The sequence below is a fragment of the Trichosurus vulpecula genome, chromosome 2 (genome assembly GCF_011100635.1).
Source record: "Trichosurus vulpecula isolate mTriVul1 chromosome 2, mTriVul1.pri, whole genome shotgun sequence".
Taxonomy (NCBI): domain Eukaryota; kingdom Metazoa; phylum Chordata; class Mammalia; order Diprotodontia; family Phalangeridae; genus Trichosurus; species Trichosurus vulpecula.
Window position 1 is genome coordinate 321,498,531 of NC_050574.1, and position 25,035 is coordinate 321,523,565.

The 25,035-nt window shown below is 36.4% G+C and overlaps 1 protein-coding gene across 1 annotated transcript in view; it reads right to left on the reverse strand.

Annotated features, from left to right (window-relative positions):
- The window catches only part of ARMC8 (armadillo repeat containing 8), a 129,855-nt gene that overhangs the window by 56,467 nt on the left and 48,353 nt on the right, over window positions 1–25,035 (reverse strand). Inside the window, exons 6-10 of the mRNA XM_036744695.1 lie at window positions 18,903–18,995; window positions 14,257–14,337; window positions 9,625–9,700; window positions 9,431–9,521; window positions 8,700–8,760 (exon numbers count right to left, since the gene is read on the reverse strand). Of these exons, the coding sequence (XP_036600590.1) occupies window positions 8,700–8,760; window positions 9,431–9,521; window positions 9,625–9,700; window positions 14,257–14,337; window positions 18,903–18,995 (402 nt within the window). The remainder of the gene's footprint in view (window positions 1–8,699; window positions 8,761–9,430; window positions 9,522–9,624; window positions 9,701–14,256; window positions 14,338–18,902; window positions 18,996–25,035) is intronic.

A 25,035-nucleotide genomic window follows, 5' to 3' on the forward strand; every position in this document is an offset into this window, starting at 1 on the left:
GGAGGGTCATAAGAGAAAACAGCATGTAGGTTAAGGTAGCTAGATACTTGTAATGGCAAGCAAATTGGGACTTTTTGCTCTTTTTTCTTTTGGAGTGTTTCTCAGCACTAAGGCAATCAAGTGCCTTTGATTGAACCTTGCCTTTGATTGAATCAAGAGTCTTTGATGACCTGCTTGCATAACAAGGAAGTCTAAGTCACATGAGTTTGAGTCACATGGTTGTGATGCCCTCTGACCCTAAAGAAGTGTATATATACTCTGAGGTTAGCATTTTGCTTTGGGCCTGATTCACTGGAAGAGTGTTCATGTGATTTGGCCAGACGAGATTCTGGGTAGCAATTAAGGAGCCCACTGGCATTCAAAATCCAGATGTTGGTGCTTCTTTCTCTGATAACTATGCATATTTGCTATGGATAGACAGGAGCCCTGTCTGTTGATTTGTGTTATTTGTTCTATTTACATAATTTCTGCTTGTAATTTATGTTTGTGTTTTCTCTTAAGTTCAGAGTGCTTTTTCCCCTGAACTAAGTGAATGATATATGTATGCTTAAAGTAACATTGTAAACCACCCCCCCCCAAAAAAAGGAATAACCTACCAAGCAAAACTGAGTATAATCCTTCAGGGGAAAAAATGAATATTTAATGAAACAGAGGACTTCCTGATGAAAAGACTAGTGCCGAATAGAAAATATGACATTCAAACATATGACTCAAGAGAAGCATAAAAAGGTAAACATGAGGGTAATCATAAGGAACTCAATAAAGTTAAACTGATTACATTCCTATGTGGGAAGATTATACATGCAATTCCTGAGAACTTTATGATTATTAGGGTAGTTAGAAGGAGTCCACATAGAGAACATGGGTATAAGGCGATTGTGTTGGGATAATTTAAAAAGAAAATTAGGGATGAGAGAAAGGGATGTGCTGGGAGGAGGAGGAGGAACAAGGAGATAGAATGGGAAATTTTTCTCACATAAAAGAGGCACACAAGGAAGAGTTTTTAAAGTGAAGGGGAAAATAGGGGGATGGCCAGCAATGCTTGAAACTCACTCTCCTCAGAATTGGTTCAAAGAGGGAAGACTACATATACATGCTTAGTTGGGTAAAGAAATCTATCTTACCCAATAAGGAAAAAGAAGGGGAAGGGGATAAGAGATATGGCAGGGAGGAGAAGGGAGGGAAGGATCATAAAAAGGAGGGCAGACTAAATAAGGCACTAATCAGAAGCAAAACAGACTTCTGAGTAGGGACAGGATAAAAAGAGAGACTGATAAACAGAAGAAAATGGGATGAAGAAAAATATGGAGTAATCATAACTGTCAATGTGAATGGGATGAGCCAACTCAGAAAACAGAAGCAGATAGCAGAATGATTTAGAAACCAGAATCCAACAATATGTTGTATATAAGAGACCATACCTGAAACAGGAAGATGCACACAGAGTTAAAATAGAGGGCTGGAGCAGAATGCTTTAGCTGAAGTAAAAAAGGCAGAGATAGCAATCTGATCTTAGACAAAGCTAAAGCAAAAATAGACCTAATTAAAAGAAACAATCAGGGAAACTACATTTTGCTAAAAGTTACCATGGACAACGAAGTACTATCAAAAAAAATTTGCAGCAAGTTTCTCTGATAAAGGTCTCACTTCTGAGTCAAATTTATAAAAACAAGAGCCACTCCCCAAATGATAAACGGTCAAGGGATATGAAGAGGTAGTTTTCGGGAGAAGAAATAATAGCTATCTATAGTCATATAGAAAACTGCTCTAAATTGCTACTGATTGGAGAAAGGCAAATCGAACAACTATAAGGTACTACCTCACACTTATGAGAAATGACAAATGCTAGAGGGAAAATAAGTACATTTATGAACTGCTGGTGGAATACTGAACTGGTCCAACCATTCTGGAAAACAATCTGGAACTATGCCCAAAGGGCTAAAACACTGTGCATACCTTTTGATCCAGTAATACTACTACTAGGTCTGTATCCCAAAGGGATCAAAGAAAAAAGAAAAGGACCTATAAGTACAAAAATACTTATAACAGCTCTTTTTGGGGTGGTAAAGAATTGGAAATTGAGGGAATGTTCATCAACTAGGGAATGGACGAACAAGTTGTGGCATATGATTGTGATGGACTACTATTATGCTATAAGAAATGACGAGGGGATGGTTTCAGAAAAACACGGCAAGACCTATATGAACTGATGCAAAGTGGAGCGAAAAGAATCAAGAGATCACTGTGCACAGTAACATCAATGTTGCAGTGATCAACTATAAAAGATTTAGCTACTCAAATCAATACAATGACCCAAGACAATTTCAAAGGACTTATGATGAAAAAACTACTATCTAGCTCCATGCAGAGAAATGATGAACTCTGAGTACAAACTGAAATATAATTTTCCCCGTTTATTTTTTTTTGCTTTGTTTTGTGATATGGCTAATTTGGAAATATGCTTTTCATGATTTTACTTGTGTAACTGATATATTGTTTGTCTTTTCAGTTGCATGGGGGTGGGAAGGAGGGAGGAAGAGAATTTGGAACTAAAAACAAAAAAAGAATGTTAAAACAAATAGACAATTTTTTGGGAAAAAACTGTACCCACTGGTTGTGTTTTGCCTTTGTGTTTATTTATACCCTAAGGGAAAGTTAAGAGTTACACGTTTCTGTTATGGAAATCATAGTTTCTTTTCCTTAAAGGTCTGTTTTATCACTTTTCACATTTATGTTTCAAACTGCAAAAACACAATATAGTTTTAAGTACTTTGTGATTCTGCCCTTCATTAGAGGTTTGCCCTTCCCCCACTCTCAAATTACCTGTAATGAAAGTGTTAACTCTATATAGTTCTTGGGCTTCCTGTAGTACATTCTTCCGAGGCATGATGGGAAACTAGAAGTCCTTTAGCACAGTGGGCATCTCTAATGATAGGTTAAGGTGTCATTTTGGCTAACAGTCTTATCATTTGACCTTTGAAAAGTTTCAGTAATTGTCATCCAGCCACGGTGATTTATCAGTATTTGGTTTGCCAAATAATATGTTCTGTGTGTTTAATATTATTTGATCTAATACTTCTGGGTTGTCTATTTTAAAAAACAATTTAGGAATGGGAATCTTAGTTAACTAACATCTTCCATGAAGCTTTTCTCTATTACTGTAGTCCCTCCACTGATTTCTGCTATCTCTGAAATCCTGTTACAGGAACACACTTTAGCATTTAATTGTTCTGTTTCAGGTATGTTTGTTTTGATTTTAAGTTTCTAGACATGTATGTATGTATGTATGTATGTATGTATGAGCAGCTAAGTGGCACAGTGGAGAGAGTGCCAGGCCTGGAGAAAGGAAAACCTGAGTTCAAATCTGGCCTCAAGACACTTACAAGCTGTGTGAGCCTGGACAAGTCACTTAACTCTGTTTGCCTCAGTTTCCTCATCTGTAAAAAGACCTGGAGAAGGAAATAGCAAAGCATTTCAGTAGCTTTGCAAAGAAAACCCCAAATGAAGTTACGAAGAGTCAGACAACACTGAAAAATGACTAAACAAAACACATATATATGTATGTGTATGTATATCTGTCTGTCTTACATAGATAATTTCATTGTTGAGTTATTTCAGTCATGTCCAACTCTCCATGGCCCCATTTGGGGTTTTCTTAGGAAAGATACTAGAGTGGTTTGCCATTTCCTTTTCCAGCTCATTTTACAGATGAGGAATCTGAGGCAAATAGGTTTAAGTGACTTGCCTAGGGTCACAGACCTAGTAGGTATGTGAGACTGGATTTGAACTCAGGTCCTCCTGACACCAGGCCTGGTGCTCTATCCACTGCACCAACTAGCTGCCCCATATAAATATACATCTATCTATATAAGTATATGTTTCACTCCCACACACATATACATACACACATACATATATACATACATATATGTGTATATGTGTGTGTGTGCATGTGTGTGTGTGTGTGTGTGTGTGTGTGTAATGTATCTTTGCTATATTTAAAGACTTTTTATTGTAGGCTTTGAACTCTATGGGAGATATTCCTCAAGTTCTGTTTGTGTCCCCTATAATATCTAATTTGTCTCAGTTTTCATAAAGCCTTCTCTGTGCTTACTTCTCAAATCTTTCATTTTAAACAAAAACTATCCTTGTCTGCAATCAATGCTTCTGTTTTGCTAGGCAGCTGGACAGAGTTGGCTATTCTTGAGCACTGGCATTTTTTAACCTGGGGCATCGGCTTAAAGAATTGGAAAGCAGTTTAGCAGAAATCAGTTTCAGACCAACATTTTATGCCATATACCCTGATAAGCTCAAAAAAGATATGCAACTTGAATGTCAAAGTTTATGCCAATAAAAAGAGAATGATATCAGGTACCTTTTAAAACTATAGTTGAAGAGAGAATCCTTAACCAAAAAAGGAAAAGGGGAAATCATGAAAAAGTAAAATAAATAATTTCTATTCCATGAAAATAAAAGACTTTTCGTACAAACAAAATTGATGTGCCTAGGATAATAAAGGAAATCATTGACTTGGGGAAAAAAATCTTTCTGTCAGAATATCTGTGATAAAGTTCTGAAAGCCAAGACATATCTATCTGTATTAATTTCCTAACCAAGAATAATCTCCCAATGGATAAGTGGTCAAAGGATGTAAATAATTTTCAAAAGAAGACTTGTAAACTATGATCAACCACATGAAAGACTGCTCCAGATCATTACCAAGAAGAAAAATGCAAACCAAACCAACTCTGAGGTTTCACTTCACCCCCAGCAAGGTGGCAAAGATGACAAAACATGCTAGTATTGGAAAGGATATGTGTAGGAAAACAGGCTCATTAATACACTACTGATTTAGATATGAATTGATCCAACCACTCCTAAAAAAAATTAGAATTATACTAAAATGGCTACTAAAATGACCACACACTTTAATCAAAGATCTTACCACTGCATATACCTGGAAAGAAGTCAATGACAGAAAGGTGCCACATAAATCAAAATGGTTATAGCTGGTACTTTCTGTGGCACCAAAGGATGGGAGAAACTCTAAACTGAAGGAGAAACTCAAAACAAACTCTGGTCCACAAATGTAAAGGAACGTTATTATGCCAAAAAAATAGTAACTATGAAGAATCCACAGAAGCATGGGGAGACTTGTATGAATTGATGAAACTGAAGTTATCAGAACAAGGAAAACAATGTAAAAGTGACTACAACAGTGTAAAACAGAAAGGACAGTAACAAGAAACTGAAAGCTATGCAATAATTAACTAGAATTTATATAAGCATTTCAAGGGCAACAAAGGCCTTTACAAAGTCTATTATCACCATTTACAATTTATGGGGCCTATCAGTTTTGTAAGTTAAAAGATAACTATTTGCATCAAAAAACTTCCTTTTATGCTTCTCTAATGGCAAATTATTATGAAATAAGGACCCATTGTTAAATTACATTTTTCTTAACTTTATTTTAGTTGCCCCCTGTTTTTGAAAGTGACAGAACTGTTTAAAAATATTTCTTAATTCACATTTTTCATAAAGTCAGACAGTCATCATTGCAAAGCAGGTGGATTTCATGATATTAAATTGCATTTGCTTTTAGTTACCACATTAGCTCATTAACTACTACTCTGCTTAATTCAGAAATCAGGATTTAAACTCATGCTTCATGCAGTTTCATCCATGTCAGTATATCAAGAAAGACTGAGGTCCTCCTACCTATGAAATGTCTTGGCAGATGATCTTTGTGACTTGCTGCAGACTGGAAAATGTATAGGTCTAAATGATGAGACTTTCTTTTTTTTTCCTTTTCTTTTAATGTGCAAGTTTGCCCACTTATGCGAGCTTGTCCTTTTTTTTATTTTTTATTATTTAATATTTTTAGTTTTCAGCATTGATTTTCACAAGAGTTTGAATTACAAATTTTCTCCCCATTTCTACCCTCCCCCCTACTCCAAGATGGCATATAGTCTGGTTACCCCGTTCCCCAGTCAGCCCTCCCTTCTGTCACCCCACTCCCGCCCATCCCCTTTTCCCTTACTTTCTTGAAGGGCAAGATAGATTTTTATGCCCCATTGCCTGTATATCTTATTTCCTAGTTGCATGCAAAAACTATTTTTTTTGTTTTTTGAACATCTGCTTTTAAAACTTAGAGTTCCAAATTCTCCCCCCTCTTCCCTCCCCACCCACCCCCCCTAAGAAGGCAAGCAATTCAACATAGGCCACATGTGTATCATTATGCAAAACCCTTCCACAATACTCATGTTGTGAAAGACTATGTTTTGCTCCTTCCTATCCTATCCTATCCCCCTTTATTCCATTTTCTCCCTTGACCCTGTCCCTTTTCGAAAGTGTTTGTTTTTGATTGCCTCCTCCCCCTATCTGCCCTCCCTTCTATTGTCCCCCCTTTTTTATCTCCTTCCTCCTTCTTTCCTGTGGGGTAAGATACCCAAGTTGAGTGTGTATGTTATTCCCTCCTCAGGTCAAATCTGATGAGAGCAAGATTCACTCATTCCTCCTCACCTGCCCCCTCTTCCCTTCCATTGAACTGCTTTTTCTTGCCACTTTTATGTGAGATAATTTACCCCATTCTATCTCTCCCTTTCTCCCTCTCAATATATTCCTCTCTCATCCCTTAATTTGATTTTATTTTTTTAGATATAATCCCTTCATATTCAACTCACCCTGTGCCCTCTGTGTGTGTGTACATACACATACACACACACACACATACACACACATATATATACTCCCTTCAGCTACCCTAATATTGAGGTCTCATGAATTATACACAAATGATGAGACTTTCTGGACTTAGCAAGGTTGGTTCTTGAATGAAAGACATCCAGTCTTGTCACTGGGCCTAACTCTGAAGGCTTTTTAAGCTAGTGATACCTGTCAGAACTTGAACTCCACTGACACAGTCTTTGAGAACCTAGGACTAACTTCCAGATCATGAGACCAACAAGATGGAGAACTAGATATTTTCTCTGATCCTTATGACCTCTTAAACCTCTCTAAAATAGGAATCATGCACAAGAGATAGAGCAATTTCAGCTGTCTCTGCAGTCTAGGTCATAGGCCTTCTTTTTCTACTTGTGACCCCTAATCAGCCCCATATGGGGTTGTGACCCAAAGTTTAAGAAGTATTGGTTGGGACACCAAGAACCCAAATAAGGCAAAAGCCTGATGAACTAAAAAACAGGAAAAAATTTCTTAACCCCTTAAGCACTCCCTCCCCACCACCTACCATACTCCTAGCAGTTAAGGTGCACACCTTGACCCACATACATACAATAAAATTAAACTCTGCACCCTAACACTCTTCTTCCTTCCCCAATCTCCTAGTGCCAGGGAAGTCTAAGTGGCAGAAATTTGTTCAGGCTGAGAAAACGGCATGGGATCACTTGGTGCTGCAACAAAGCTTGACTACAGAATGGAGGAACAAAGGGAAATGGGACAAGATGTGTGTGGTTGTGTTGCACTCCACTAATCCTGAGGGAAAGAGCCTAGCATCTAGAGACTGGGACTGATAAATCATGAAATGCCTATTGAGGGAGGAGGCTTAGTCATTTCTGAGATGTAGCTTCCAAGAAAACTGCCATCAAAGGGGAGAGAGGCAGAAAGTGAGCATTTATATAGATTTAAGGTTTGCAAAATGCTTTACATATGTTAACTCATATGTTTTAAAAAAAAAAAAAAAGACTGAAATGACCAAAGACCAGAGGAAGAAGAAAACTCAAATAAAGACCTTAAGCATAAGTAGATAAACCAACAGGGAAAATATTAATATGGCCTCTGAATTAGGTAAAAGAGCTCAGCATCTATGAATACTTCAAAGCAAAGAAAACTAAATCAACACCTGATGAGGCAGACGACTTTCTGGATTTGCAAGGAGTAAAAGTCAAGGTAGATTGTGAGAGGCTAAAGACTGATAACTTAAATCTTTCCTTACAAATTAATGGTGGAAGCAGCAATGTGAATTGTTTATGCAGGTATGTGGCCCTAAGAAAGCATGGAACCATGAGAGGATATTACTGACTGGTTTAAAAGAGAAATAAGAATTATGAAAGCAGAATATATGGCATGCATAGCAGAAATAACTAGCAGAGTAGAAAAACTTCAATCAGTGGTGGCAAATCCCACTAAAGAAACAAAAGAGAGGATAACTGATTGGGAATGCAAACACACATAAGAATAGGCCAAGCTGGAGGGCCAACTTGATTCTATGATGAGGTATCACAGTAGTACTTTTAGGATATTTAATAATGTCTTGATATGAGATTGTGATTGTCTATACTTGTCAAAATGAGATAACACTAAATACGTACAAGTAAAGTGAGTCATAAGTAATGGCAAAATATTTTTGGCTTTATGGTGTCCATGTTCACATACATTCACAGAAGATCCCAAAAGTGATTATAAATATGTCTTATTCCTGGTCTTAGATTTTTCAAAACATACCTAGCACTTATATTAAAAATCTAAATGATTAACCCATTTATATGAAGTGAAGTAATGCATGCAATACATGGTTCTTCTGTAGTATTTGTCGTGTTGTGCATGTGTGTGTGTGTGTGTGTGTATAAAGTTATCCAATGATCAATGGAGAGAGAAAATCAAGAAATAATAAATGTATAAAATATTTTGATTTCTGAAAAATTAACATCTCATCTAAGAAAAACCTGAAATGAAATTACCTTTAATACAATACAATTGTCATCTGTCCGAATTGCTCCAGCTCTGCACATATATGTTAAGCTAAAAATAAATGGAAAAATATAAACTTGCTATTTGGTTTATAAATCTTTTTAAAATTGTTTTTAAGATTTCATATGAAAATCAAATGAATTAAAATTTACTAGAAACACACTTCTTTTCCTATATTCAGTCATCAAATGTTCAAACAAAACCAGCTATTAGCACAGAGAGTGCTGGAGTGCTTGCAAAAAGAATAAAATAAAGTGTAAAGATTACATTTAGAAACAAGTATACCATTAAAGACGACCATAACAGAGAGCTTGAATTTAAATGCAGTTTAGTTGTCACAATATGACATATTTCTAATCCAAAGCTATTCATCTTATACCACATGTGGATATTAAATACATTTTTCAGAACTGAGATTCTATACTGTTGACAACTGGACTACAAACACTGGAATGTTAATACTGTTTTTTGTTTTTTCCATTAAGGATAATAAACATATTACACGTCATTTACTATAACATATTCTAAAGTTTAGTAAATGCTATTCCAGATGGGATTTCTGCTAATTTCCAACTCTACTTAAGAATAAATTACTCAAGGAAGAGCCAAAAACTGCTTCAACTCCTCAAACGAGAGAGGAAGCAGTTGAGAGATATCCTGCTAATACTCTGAAATATTTAAAAATGCACTTCCTTTCCCTTCATGTCATCTTAAGTTTTACCATTTTGCTGATGTGAGCTGCATTTCAATAGGCTTATCCCTCTGTAACATCTTCACAAAAATCTGGGGTAATAATTCTCCATCAACCAAAACTAGAAATAAAAAAGCAAACAAACTAGAATTTGGGAAATTCTTTAAACATATAAAGTTGTTCATTTTCAAAAACATAAAAAGTCAGTAAAGTTTTTAGCTTACCATTTACAAGGGTCATGGATACCTGGGGGTTTTCAAAGGCTAGAACTGAGAAGCATTTCAGTGCTTGCATTCGAACCTGTTAAAAAAAAAAAACCAACCAATTTCAAACTAGAAAATGTACACTACTTCAGAGTTTACAAACACTGATCTGTAATCAATTAGAATATAGGCTTATAAAGAAGTATTAATATGCATAAAATGATAAAAGGTGTAAAGAGTAGAAATCTACATTAAGTACCTGAATAAGTACAAGGCAGTACCATAAAGACATGGGCCAATTTATATTAAAGTAGTAGAAGAATGAAGTCGTATGAGAAGAAAAGTATTTAAAATAATCAAATAAATCAAATCAAATAATCAAAATAATCAAACTAAAGCAATAGTTTTTTGTTTTTGTTTTTTAAGCACACAGGAGATAATGATAATCAACAAGTACATTTCAAACAATACAGCTGAGAACAGAAAAGGAACAATAAGGTAAGGAGAAGAGAAGCAATTTCCAGAAATAATTCAAGTTATTCTAGGGAAGAGTTGGAAAACACTAATTTGTTAACCTTTTACATACTAGGAACTGTTGTCCTTCTACACAATTAAATTCTTAAATGAACCGCTTTTTATATGTAGCACCTATGTTATTATGCTTTATGGGATTATGAAGACTTTCATGTTTTTATAACAGAAGGGGTACTCTGCCTTTTGCTAAGACTACAATTTGTTTTTATTTTTCTCCAATCACTAGTTCTATTTTCACTAGTCAGCAGCATAGTATACTACCTGCAAATAGCAAGCATCCATATGAAAGATAACTATCATGTGAAAGACTTTCCTAGTATAGTTACGTGCACTACTGCTGGTACTTTTTAAGTATTTATAAAGGATAATAATATTAGAGTATCGCAAAAACAACAAAAAAATTCTTACACACTCTACTAATGCAGAGTTTCCAAATGTTTTTCATTCTATAACCTTAGCAATTTGATAATTTGCTATGGCATAAGCATGCTACCTGGCACATGGCAAGCACTTAATAAATGCACATGACTGACTGGAAGGATAGAAGGAGAAGGTAGGGGACATGGTGGAGAAAAAAACTGAGTGACTATTAAGTAGAGTATGATGAGAGAAGAGATTTGCAGATGGAAGAATAAAAAATATTTTTTAAAGGAATGATTAAAAAAGAATACGTTAAGAGGCCAGGAAAGAAACAAACCTCCCTTGCCTTCCCATAGACACTCATTCTGTTCTTATCACTTCTGCTTGTATGAGCCTGTGATCTGGCCAGCTCTAGCAGTCTGGCACCATGTGATTTGGGCCATACACAAGATGATTAATTTGGACTGAAAATTCCATGTTCAATTGGAATGATGAAATGCAAACAGCTGTAGTGACCGAAGTTCAAGAAATTCCATGGCTGTTTGGGAAGAAGGTGCAAAGAATTGGACTGGAATTCTGAATACCATAGATGGTTAACAAACGGCCATTCTTGCTGTTGCTGTTAAAATAAGTGTTTAGTATGTGAATAAATCCAGGTTTTATTCAGTGTAGCATTCTTGTTTAGTAACTATTTATGCTTCAAGTTAAAGTATTAAGATCAAGTCCCAGGATTTACATTGAGTTAAATTAAATTTGTGCCTGTATGTGCAAAAGTATTTATAACAGAACTTTTTGTTATAGAAAAGAACTAGAAACTAGTGGCTACTCATCAGGTGGGGAGTGGTTGAAGAATTTATGATATATAAGTGGAATGCAATGGAATATTATTGTGCTACAAATGACAAAAGGGATGGGTTCCGAGAAACCTGTAAAAACTTGTATGAACTGATGAAAATGAGGGAGGTGAGAAGAACTAGAACAGTTTATTTAATGACTCCAATAGTTTAAAGGAAAACAGTTTGAAAAGACTTTAGAACTCTGATAATGAAAATGATCCACCATGATTCCACAGGGCTTATGATGAAGTATGCAGAGAGGTAGACTCAAGGTATAGAATGACACGTTCATTTTTGGATATGGCCAATGTGAATTTGTTTTGCTTGACTATGTTTATTTTTTCAAAGGTTTTTTTTTTTAATTTGATTTTGCTTTAAATAAGAGAGAGGTTAGAGGGGAAAGTGGGACAGTCATAGTGATAGCCCCCCAAAAGAATTAAGAAAAGGGGTCCCTAAAGCATTTTTTAATGCACAGAAAAAGACAGAAGGAAGTTTAGGAGACACAGACAAGCAAGACAGCTTTGAAATTAACTTGTGGAATTTATTATATACTTTTTAAAAGGCAAAATGTACCTATTAGATATGTGTGAAGTTTGCCATCTTCTTTTGTAAATCAAATTTTCTCATTTTAACAAATTTGTATTTTATCTCATATATGAATAGATATACACACAAATGTTGTTTATATGTATAGAAGTAGGATAGGCATGACACCTTTTGTGGGAAGATATGAGGTTCTAGAATTGTAAAGATACTGATGACACAAAGGATCCTTCAATCTAGCAATAACTACGCCTTTAGCAACCTCAGTTAGCCTTCCTAGGAAAGTCTAGAGAAAAAGGACCATGAACTCCTTCCAGTCCTCGTTTATTCCCTTGAGTCATCCCAAAAGCACTAAATCTGATTCCAAGTACGGTCTATTTTTTAAGTTAAAGGCTTACTTGATGGAGAAAAACAAACAAACAAAACAAAAACTTATTAATGCCTGAAATTTCTTTAATAAGGAAAAAGCTTTTTGTTCTATATTGAGAAACAATTGACTAAATGGTAGTAAAAGGGAATTACAGTTAAAATATAATCAAAAAGAAAAATTTTGTTTACTGCTTGTTTTAATTGGGAGAGGGGAATTTAAGGTCTGAGTATACAAAGAGAACAGGAAAACACTACATACGAAAATGGGAAGCACTGTATTTAATTGATGAACCTTGGATCCTGCTACTTGCAATAGTGAAAATGGACTAGAGCCTTGTCCTTTCCTTTTAAATTAAGGAACCTAGAGTATCTCAGTCTTTACCTCTGTCTCTGTCTCTCTCCAGTACTTATTATTATATTCTCACTCCCAACCTTCTAGTTGCAGTCTCAGTGCTATACGTTGGCTGAATAGCCTAGTGACTTATCTATTCTCATGCTGACTTTCTCTTCCCCTACTTTGAAATCTACAGGCACCATGGCTATGAATTTCATTTATCAAAACCAAACCAATACTTTCTCTACACCTGCTCATGGTGACAATGCAGCTATCAAATTTGCCAAGCTCAGGTCTGGCAAAAACAATTGCTTACTTTGTTCCCTCTGCATATCCTTTGTAACCACAAAGCTGCCTTTGGAAAGTTTAAAATGATCTCTATGGTTTTCTTGGTTTCTTGAAAAGCTTCAAACATTGGCTTTAGAATCAGAGGACCTGGGTTCAAATCCTGGTTCTGACATTTATTTCCTGTAGGATCTTGGGCAAAGCACTTAACTTCTCTCAGTCTTAGTTTCTTTATCTGTAAAATGAAAGGTTTGAGGGGTTTGGATTGATGACCTCTAGGGTCTTAATTATCTAATCTATAAATCATATGACCCCTCTTGGTTACAGTTCTCGTGGTTATTTGTCCTCAGGGTCATAGCTGTCTGTCTTCCTCCTATAATTCATGAACCCATTTCTCAAAGAGAAACAAAGCCCAGATCAATAGAACCAATAGGATGCTATGGAAAGACCTGACTCCCCAATCCACAGCTGAAGGATAGCAAGCAAAGAGATAGCTTTTCTATTTAGCAGTCCTAGACTAATCCCAAGGTGGCACAGTCACCTTGGGTTTAATGTTCTTAGCAATTGACTATAGACACCACCTGAAAACAGACGGTATAAAACATGGAAACAAGCAGATTCCCACTAGGAATGATACAGGTAGCCTATCAGGATACCTGACAACTTCCTCTGAAGCATCTCACAAAAAAATCAGGATCGACTATGACATAAATAAGCACATATTTTTGGTTTACCAGTATAGCATGCTGTTTGGGAAACAAGCTGATATTATCAAGAATTGATTTAAAAATGTATTTCAAAGGGCTAATTTATTGCTTACCTACTTTTTTTAAAGAAAGAATGAAAAAAAAAAGACTGACTAAAACAGTCTAAACACTGATGACTATTTGACCTACAGTTTAATTTCTCAGAAATAGTATAATACATCTTAAATGTTCATATGAAAATGCATCATGTTAAGCCTGTAGTTATGTGAATAAATAAAAAGTTTTCAGAAATTTCCAATCCAAAGTACTTCTAGAAATAACACATCATTTCTTTCAGAAGCAGCATACATGTTAAGACATTTCTGCAAAGGACAGTTAGCAGTTTTCATTGGTACCAGGCCAGGAAAGATTTGAAATACTGTTGATGAAAACAGATTAAGACCAAAACCAACTTCCTGCCTACTAAAAAGTGAAAGTACTTTGCAGTTGTTAAAAATGTCAGAAGCAAATCTTTTTATAGATAATAAAATACGCTTGAATATTTTCTTCACAAGGTCACTTTTTCCTGATTACAAACACTACAAATACAATAAAGCATGGCTCTTTCTTGAAAAGTGGCTTAAGAAATAAAAAACAAGCAAAAAACAAACAAAACCAATGAGCTGCTATGAGCTTAATATCTTACTTTGTATGACACTGAAGTTAGCAGATGAGCAATATTCTGTACTGCTCCATGGTTAAATAAAATTGTTTGATGATCTGGTGCCTGTAAAAAAAGAGAATATATTTGTGCAGGCCTGATGAAGCAATCTGCTAAAGTGAAACTGTGTTCAAGAAAGCTTCTTACAACATAGATACTTTTCACTTGTACTGATATTTTCATTACTATCCTGAAACAACAGGGCAGGTGACCTGCATGCAAGCCCTGCACCCTTTGCAAAAGTCATGCTTAATCTTTACAATTGTCAAGATATTGAGAGACACCCTGTTTTCCAGAACTAAGGCCCAGCAAGCAGGCTATGCCCTGAGCTTGGCATAACAACAATCCACTGCACTCACACTCTAGATAACCTCACTCTTGGTAAAGTCCCATAATTATTGTATTGCTTTGAGCTGAGCTCAGACAAGCACTGACAAGTTCTGGGCATGAAGCCCTGTTATGAATCAAACTTGTCACATATTGCTGTTGTTACCCTTCATTATCAAGGCTATAGGTCACTGCGTAGCCCCTAGAGTATTGAGATCTGCCTACACTAAAGCAGGTCCTACTACTGAGGCGGGGCCCTGACACATGCATCTAACCTGCCTCCTTTCTTGCGAGCCATTTCCCTCACTTTCAAATTAAACTTCTGTTTGATCCCTGATTCTCTTGTGTCTAGCCTGTTCTGCTCGGCTCTGGACATCCACAAGTTGGAGGCTGGTCCAGTCTGGATAACAGTAGTTGGCTTCCTTGTGGAAAACACATGGAAGCATGAAACCTGCTTTGTCAGAGACAATCTAGTTCTTCTAATAACTTCTATTAGCTAAATGACTAGCATTGCTGCATCTCTTGTGTATGTTCTTCATTATGGGCCCATAAAGGATAGACGCACGAAAAGTGGCAACTTGGATTCTTTAAATGATGCTCAACTAATCATGTGGTACAGTGTAGAGAATGTGGGGCCTGGAGTCAGGAAGACCAGAATTCAAATTTGAACTCAGACTCTGACCAGCTGTGGTGACCCTGGGTAAGTCAGCCTCAGTTTGCCTTGATTTCCTCAACTGTAAAATGGGACCTCCCAAGGTTGTTGTGGGTCTCAAATGAGGTAATATTTGAGAAGCACTTAGCACAGTACTGGGAACACAGCAGGTGCTATTTAAATGCTTGGGAACTAAGTACTATCCTCCTCAAAATGAGGAATAGATTCTGGAAGTTCTAAAATACACCAGATCCTAGTTTGTTTTAATATTATCTGTGCAATTTGCTGGTAGGAAATATTACTATAGACTATAACTATACTGCTCATTCTTAATTATTCAGAGGTAAAAAGCAAAATGTATAGGTTGCATATGTATTTGGCTTTTCTCTGACTTTCAGTTGTTTTCTTTCCCTTATTACTGCTCTTGGAGGAGAAACATAAATGGGGAAGGAGTAGAAGAATGAAAATTACTTTCTTTTAAATCATTCAATTCTGTTTATTTTAAGAGATTCATCAAATATTTGGCTAAGGAGAGCCAGAAACTTTTTAAAATATGCCATGGCTGTGTTCCTCCTCCATTAGATTAATTTACTAAAACTCAGTCACAAGGATGAGAGTCTTCTATTTTTCGTACAAATGGAATACAGCATACAAAGCTAACCACTTTCTGGAATCACTGAGTAAATCATTGAAAAACTCTAATAAAGGGTCTCAAGTCTGATTTTACAAACTGGTGCTTGGCATGATTGCCTCAATGGTATTCAAATTTCCTCCTATCATATATCAGACTATTTGAAGGGATGAAGTACGGTTTATCATCAATAATAATGAGAGCTAGCATTTATATACTGTTTTAAGAACTGATAATGGCAAAACCATTGTTCTTGAAGTCAGGGGAACTAAACTCAAATCTTGCTCTATCGCTAACTGTAAGATAGCTTTGAGACTCAGTTTCCCCACTAGTAAAATAAGATGATTAGATCAGATTATCAATAAGTCCTCTCCCTTCTAGTCTTAACACTCTATAGTCTGTAACATTAGGATGATTATTTTTTTTTTGAGGGAGGAAGGCAGGGCAATTAGGGTTAAGTGACTTGCCCAAGGTCACACAGCTAGTAAGTGTGTCAAGTGTCTGAGGCCAAATTTGAACTCAGGTCCTCCAGACTCCAGGGCTGGTGCTCTACTCACTGTACCACCTAGCTGCCCCAGGATGATTATTTTTGAGGGTGACTACTGTAACAACCAAATTCCACTTTAACTATTGGCAAGAAAATTTCACATACTTTTAAAATTTCTCTAAAATTCAACACATGGTTTTTATATTATATACTTTTTGCTTTGAAGAACACCTATGATGAACCTACAAGGTATTTGAGATCAGCATTACTTCACTCCCCATGATATTTCTTTTCTTTTTTTTTGTGGAGGGCAGGGGAGGGCAGAGACTGGGTCTCCCCTTCTCTCCTAGGCTAGAACCACAGCAACCATTCATGGGCCTGAACCTGTAGCTGATCCACATGGAAGCTATGAATCCCTCCATTTCCAACATAGGCTGAATCAACTCTCCTTAGGCAGTCTGGGGGTCCCTCACCCCCAGAAGCTTGCCCTACTGTTGCCACACACTGCAGTCTTTAGCTCTATTGAGCTTTCTAACTCAGCTTCATTCTCCTCTGATAACAGCAATCACAGGTGTGTGTGCCATCAAGGTTGATCTCTTTTTACATCTTAAAGACATAAATGGCAAATCAGGAAGTTTGGTAAAACTAGGGACAGGAAAGTGAGAGTAAGAGGAAGTAGGTAGTTATTATGCTTCAAAAAAGGACGAGCAGAGTAACTTACCTAGTATAAAGGCAAAGTAAGAAAAACTATGCTACTACAAAACACATAAGCCAGAAAAAGTAACTAGAGTTTCTTAAAGACATACAACAAAAAAGATACTTGTTTTCTTTTATTTAAATTTTATTTACTTAAATTCAATTTTATATTATTTTCAGTTCCAAATTCTCTCTATTCTCCCATACTCACCCCTCTGAGAAGGAAAGAAAAACAAAACCCATTACAAATATGATAATTCTGTTTTAAATGAATGTCTTAATTTCTTTTCTCTGAATTACACAATCATTCTATCACAGCAATAAATTCTGTGTAGGTCATTTGGAATCTAAGATTTTCATAATTTCAAGGTGATCATAGCACAGTTCTTTGAGAAGATTCTATTCAAGGACTGTTTCTCAAACTGCTTTTTCAACCTCCTTAACCATTACTTCTCATCCCTCCCTCTGCAATCCAGCCAAACTGGTCTCTCTGTTTTTCACTCATGACCCTCCATCTTCCATCTATTTGCATCAACCAGATCCATGCCTGGAATGGGGTCCCTCTTTACCTGCACCTCAGAGAGTTCCTTCTCTTGCTTTAACATGAAGCCCAAGCACTATGTCCTACAAGATGCCTTTCCAATGGCAAATCCTTCTTCCCAAACTACCCTGTATTCAACTACTCTATTTACGTGTGTGTGTGTGTGTGTGTGTGTGTGTATGATAGTAAGGATTATGGTTGTTTTTTTCTAACATCCCCAGCATTTAGCATAATGCCTGCTAAATAAATGCTTGTTGATTAATGTAAAGGAGTTTTAGAAAGGGATAGTCTCTCTATAAATGTGACTTACTAAATTCAAATTTGGATGATTACTTAAAAGGCCACCTAGTTTTAATTTAACGTAAGTTATATTTTCAAATTCTAAATTACTCATCTTTGATAAAAGGTGAACTGTAATTATATCCAAACAATCTCTTTCAATTCCTGTCATAGTTATCTCCACACTACTGACGTTCAGGAAACCAGACTATTTCCTTACATCTATTAGCCTTGCCCATTAATAAGAGTATAAATCTGATAATTATATCTATATACCAAAACCTTATGCTCAGCAAAGAGGAACATAGAAGTCTTAGTGCTTTTGACAGAATAATTTTCATTAGCAGAGAAACTTCTTCCCATAATAACTAAGAAGTATAACTTTCAAATTTCTTTATAAATGAAACTGTTTCTCCTAAAGAGGCAGAATAGCATAGCTGAGAGATATCTGGCCCCAAAGCCAACAGGACCTGGATTCAAGTCCTGCCTCTGAGAAATACTGGCTGTGTGACCCTGAGCAAGTCCCTTAACCTCTCAAAAGAATTCTCAGAAGACAAGGAAGCACAGAAAACTTGCTGCTCAGCATTAGCAGAAGTTGCCTCTCCAGAGATTATCTTTACCAATGAAATCAGAGGTCCAGTCTCTGTCACTACAATAAATGAATTACAAGAATTTATCTTACAGAGTCACTATCACATGTTAAATATAGAGATGGCTTAGGAATTGAGAAGACCTGGGTGAGGCCTCACCTCTGATACCCACATGATGGAGTGATCCTGGCCAGGTCACTTCATTTCTCAGGGTGGTTCTAAGGCGCAGATCAGCTTTGAGTGTTCCCCACAACTATGAAATCATAGGCATGCTCCAAAAATTTATTTCATATTAAACTGAAAGTAAAAACTCAAACTTTCCATGTCTATTAGCTCTATTTACAAATCTCAAAAATACTGAAGAAAAATAATTTTCTTTAGAAATACAAAATTTTGCATTAGAGGAAACATTTATTCTATATCCTTACTTTGCAGCAATGAGAGAAGATTTGACAAATGTATTCTTGTGTATAACGAGATCTACCGAGCAGTGCCATGAGGTGGGGAATAACTGTAGCATCCTAGAAACAAGTTGAAAAGAAAAATATTAACAACAGAAAGTTTAAGTTTTATTAATCAGTGAAAATACACTTTTAAATTATGTTAGCATTAACTATTTAATATCCAACATTTCAGTTTATATAGTGGTGAACTTGACGCCCTCTAGGGAGTAAGCCAGAAAATCAAAAGTAAAATGGGACAATAAATTCCAGTGGCTCCCTATCGCCTCCAGGAGCAAATACAAAATCCTCTATTTGAAATTCAAAGCCCTTCATAACTTAGCCTCCTTCTACCTTTTGCAGCCATACTCCCTGACACACATTCTTCAACCCAGTGACACTGGCCTCCTGCTGTTCCATGAACAAGACATTCAATCTTTTGGCTCCAGGTATTTTTCTTGGTTGTCCCCATGCCTGGAATTCTCTCCCTCCTTAACTATACTCACTGACTTTCCTGGCTTCCTTTGTTCAAACTAAAATCCCATCTTCTAGAGGAAGCCCTTCCCAACACCTCTTAATTCTAGTACCTTCCTTCTTTTCATAATTTCCTATTTATCCCTGTATATAGTTTATACATGTTTTGATTTTTTTGTTTGATTGTTGTCTGCTCAGTTAGCTCTCTGAGGGCAGGGATTTTGCCTTTTTTTTTTTTCCTATCCCCAGAGTTTAGCACTATGTGCCTGGCACATAGTAGGTGCTTGACAAATATTTGCTAACACTGAAACACTCAGGGCAAAAAGCAAGAGTAGAGCCTACAATGTCTGTCTTTGCAAACAAGAATTAAAAAAGAAGCTCTGAGTTTAACTCTTGTAAACTACTCAGACTTGATAAATAAACAGAACAATTTAAAAATGATTACTAGTGAAAAATCCACAATGAAAGTGTAACATCTTAATGTTAACAAAGACTATAAATACTACATAAGATTCAAAGAAACCACAGTGTAAAAATAAAACATTTACCTGAAATTCTTATTTTCTATGATTATATGGTAAATAGCATCAATTATAATGACAGAGCAGGTTACAAAAGTAGCACAGGTTATAAAATTCCAGTGTTTGGATTCTACTCGCCTCAACTTGTTGGAATGTGAATTAATCATAGGAGAATGGATGGATATGGAGAGCTCATAACTGAAGTATAAAATCAACTATTTTCTCTTCATTCTCAAATATTATTAGATTACTTCTACTACATTATACCTTGATGGTTATTCTACTTCTTTGTAGCACTAAGATCCTCCCTGATTCAAACATCTTTCTGCTCTCTTGTAATAGGCTGAAAAAAAGTCTATACCTACTATGTCAAGAAAACTCCTTTGACAAAAGACTCACAAATATATAAACTACTGAGGTTCACTGCTACTCATGGTTTAACACAGGCATGAGAAAACTTTTTGATCAAGGCCACTGACCAGTAGAAGGAGAAAAATTAGTCAAGGGCCTCATAAATCCCTCCTTTCATAGACAATTTCTTTTTTTTAATAACAAATTTATTTTATTTTCAATTCACAGAACAAAACAAGCATTTCCATATAATGAGCTCAATGACGTTAGAAAGGCACAAACTTCTTGAGAACATTATTTATACATAATACTTCCAACTTGCTTATCACCCAGTTTCTTCTTAGCCCCTACAACTTAGTATTTATCTACACTTGAACTGCTCTCTCAAAGGTTACTAATAATGTCTTAATTACCAAATTCAATGCCTAAGCCTGTTTAAAGAAAGTCTTAATCCTCCTCTGCCACAGATGGCATTGTCCTCAAAAAGGTTGCTGCTGCTGCTGTTTGTCCTTCATTCTCAAAGAGGACCAAGACATCAGAGAAGTGATGCCACATGCGAGTGAATTGGATTTAAGTGAAAGAGGGCTGTGCAAAGTCACCAGTCTCACTTTCTCCTCTGGAGCCATCTGGGTCCAGTGGCCAGATATGGATCAGGACTAATGACATCATGGGTGATGCGTTGACTTGCTCATGAATTGGATTTAAGGGAGGCAGAGTTGCACAAAGTCATCACCCTCATTCTCTCCTACAGAGAGTAGCAAGAAGAAAGTCAGGATGATGGCCCAGGAGGGAGTGGATGACCTTGGTGTCTTCGATGTCTGACCAAGCTTTAAGCCTTCCACAGCACCTGCTTTGGCTACCTTTATGGCTACTGGAATAAACTGTTCTCATCCACCCATTCCACCCCTACCAAGGGAAGTCTTCACGTGCTTGGGGTAGACATCCCCCTAACTCACTAACAGGTTTGAGCCTGTTGGTTACCCTCAACCTCATTTAGCCTGTCTGCTGAGGTGGTTTTATCGGGGTGTGCTCACAGCACATGCTACAATTTCTTGGGGCCACAAGTGAGAGTTGGGTGGCAGGTAGACACCAAAGGTGGATAAAAGGGCTGGACAAGCCCTCATTCCAGAGGTGCTAGTACTCCCTGAACACCTCATATACTCCAGTTGACACTACAAACAGGTACTCTCAGGTACTACACTAGACACCTTCTTCCAAGGCCTTTCAGACTGAAAGACTAATTTTTTGGTAGTCATTCAAAACCAATTCACCTAGCCTATATCTACCCATCTTGTTCAAAAGGACAGCATGAGAGCTTTTGTCACACATACTGAAGAATACTATGACTCCATATTCCTCTGACCTACCATTGTATTAATCTTTCAGAAAAAAGGAAACAAGGTCAGTTTGGTTAGATGACTTCACATTTGGTGAAGACATCAGGTATTCCCTTTCTAAAGGATCATAAACTAATCCTTTAATAAGATAATCTAGAATTTTATCGGGAGAGGAGTCAAGCTCTGTGACATGGTTTGCAGACTCAGCTCTCCTTTCTTTTTTAAAAAACAGGCCACTTGTACTTCTGTAGTCCTGCAGCCACTCCCTTTCTAAATGGTCTTTCAAAGATCTCTGACAGTAGCTCAGTAATAACACAGGCCAATTCTTTTCAGATTCTAACATGTTCATCTGAACGTGGGGATGGCAGCTCGATATTCTTTTAACATCTCATTTATCTTCAATTTAAAATCCTTATTTACCATTTTTTGTTCTATCCTTCCCCACCCAAAGATCATTCTCCTTATCCTTCAATCCAATTCAAGCAGCAGTGCTACCTTTCTTTTATTCTCTGGACCTCTTAAAAAAATAAACAAACAAACCAGAACTCTAATTTCATCACTGTCAACTGTTCCTGAAGGGAAAATTTCTCTTCCAAAGCAGATCAGGACCTTCTTCACAACTTAGTTGCCCAAGGCACTTAGAGATTAAGTACTTGACAAGGATCACTCAGCTAGTCTGAGAGTCAGGAATTAAGTCCCATCTTCTTGATTCTGAGTCAAGTTCTCTACCCACTCTGCCTCTCTGCCCCTAACATAGCTTTGAAAAATTGTTTTTTTGTGGTCCTCAGAATTCATTGTCAGACTCAGTTGCTTCTGGACTTTACTTCTCCTGACACTGCTTTACACAAATACGCTACTCTTTTGTACTCAACCTCGATTACTTATCCTAGTTTCCACCATGTAAACGTGTTTTTTAAAAATATATATGCAGTAGGGAATAAAAATCTAAGATTTTTAAATAAAAAATTACAGTGTAATGGGGACTGATGCATAGGCAGAGTACATCTGAGCTTGGTTGATATGAATTTCCTATGTGGAAGGGGCTAAGGAGCCTGCTTCTGGGACAGTGATTCTGATATGTAATGGAAGTATCTTTGAGAAATTTGTGTAGGCATACACATTCTATAACTGGTTCTGTTCTGCTAATCGCATGGTTAGATTAAGAAAAGCCTTTTAGATTGGCTGGATAACTAAGCCTGGTGTTGTCTTCAAAAGGTCACTAGCAACTAGAGATTTGCTCATTTTTCTCTCTGGCTGTTTTATCTTTGGTTGATCACTCTTCATTTAACTCCTTCATGGATGGCAGCCAGTAAAAAACTACTTAGGCTGATATGTGGTCCCATTGTAATAGGCTTTCGTCCTGTTGGTTCTGTTGCCTCACCATTTAATCTTTTCCATTTTGGTTAAAGTGATTGGAGACTATGATTTTGTGAATTTTGAAAGGTCAGGAGAGTGAGCACCCAGGCATCTAGATATTCCAGCATTCCAGATCCTGAGTTTTGCAGTCAGTTCAGTATCAATGCCCTGAGAGGTAAAGAATGACTTTTGGGACCTAGTCCAACAGTAGCTGAGAGTAGGACCCATATGGTAGCAATGCAATATTTTGACATGAGTTTGATGAGAGCGATGCTTTTTAAGGACTAGGCTATATTTGAGTCTATTCTTATCAGAAACTGAAGTGGGAAAAGGGAAGAGTGTGTGCCCAAGGAATTAGGGGGAAATGTTTATACTTTTGGTCTTATTCTCAGAAGTAAAGATCCTTTTTTAAAAGCTAATTAATGTTAAGTGGCTAAGTGTACCTCATTAACACCTAGCATCAGTGAACACAATTGGTGGGGGCTCAAGTCAAGGCTTTAGAGAAGAGATACCCACTACAGGAGTGGGGGAAACATGATCTATTTAAACCTGCTCTGGGAGGCTGAACCCAGAATGTATTGGCTACATTATCATTTAGAAGAGTAGAATTAATGAATCCACAAATAACAAACTAAAAAATGCATTTGTTTTGTATCCCTTTTTTTAATTTGCCCAAAGTTCTGGTAGCTATATTTTTTTTTTAAATTTTAGTTCTGGTTAATATGTATAGAGCTCTGGCTTTGTTGATTTTACTTTGCATCATCTCACTAGGTCCTTCTATCTTTGTATGCTTCATATTTATAATTTCTGTAATCCCATAATATCCTTTTACATTAATGTAAAGTAACTTATTTGATTATTCTCCAGTATTATATACAGGTCATGTGTAGTGTTTTGCTATGGTAAGTTATGAATATATTAAACAAATAGGTCTCTTTCCTTTTCTACGAAAAGCAATAGAATTAGGTCAAAGGTTATTAGTCAGTTTTGTGATTCTTGCAGTATACATGGCCATATTGCTTTTCAAACTATTTGTATTAGTCTATAGATCCATTAAGAGTCTTACATATTAGAAGCTACAATTCTACTCAATATATTCCTACAGACCTGCTAATGGTTAATTTTATACTTTTTTTTTTTTTTTTGCTATGCTTGATGTTATAGTGAATGCAAGGTGGTATTTTCAGGTTGTCTTGATTCATTTATCTGATTTGGGTATTCGAGCATCTGTTAAAGAATGAACTGTGAACTATTTTATTACTGAAAATCTAATTTGGCTGAAGTTCTCTGAACATTTTGAAATCTTTTCTAAAATCTAAGGTTTATGTCAGACTATACTAACCTTTCCTTTCTTCAATAATTTGTTCTCATGGTTCCTATCATTTCTATCTTAGCCACTAGGTTCCTCCTTGATGGTCAGACTCAGGTCCAAAATAACCTTTAGAAGGAAGAAATTATCATCAGGCTTGTAATTTGCCAGTTTTGCTTTTGGCAAAGAGAGAAATCTCTAGCACTTATCCAGATAGTTGAAATCCCCTATCACTAAAATGCCAGGCTTTCACACTAAGTTTGTGATCTGTTTCCCAAACTGCTCATTCTGGTCAAGGAGTGTGTAGCACACAAAGATAATATCACATGCTTTTCCTTCCTCTGATTCTCACCCAAAAGTTCTCCACATTTTCCTGTTTTGGGTTCCTGGATTTCCACATGAGTATGTCTTGTTTAAAAAAAAACAAAAAACTGCTACAAGAAACGTTACTCCACATCCCTTTCCTTTTTAACTTATTCTGTTTATTTTCAATGAGGTATACCTTTTCAGAGTGATAGACCAGTTATAAATCTTATTCTACCAAGTCTCAGTGATATTTGTGAGGTAAGTTCTTTTTCATATTAGGATCTCTGACTCGTTCTTTTATTACATATACTTTGTGAATATATAAAATGACATGTGAAGTCATGGGTTTTACTAATGGCGCTAATCTTAGATACTTTCTTCTATAAACTACTGGTTTTTCTTCAGCTATCCTTCCCATCTTTGATATGATATCCTCTATGGTAACAGACCTGACATATGTATGTCAT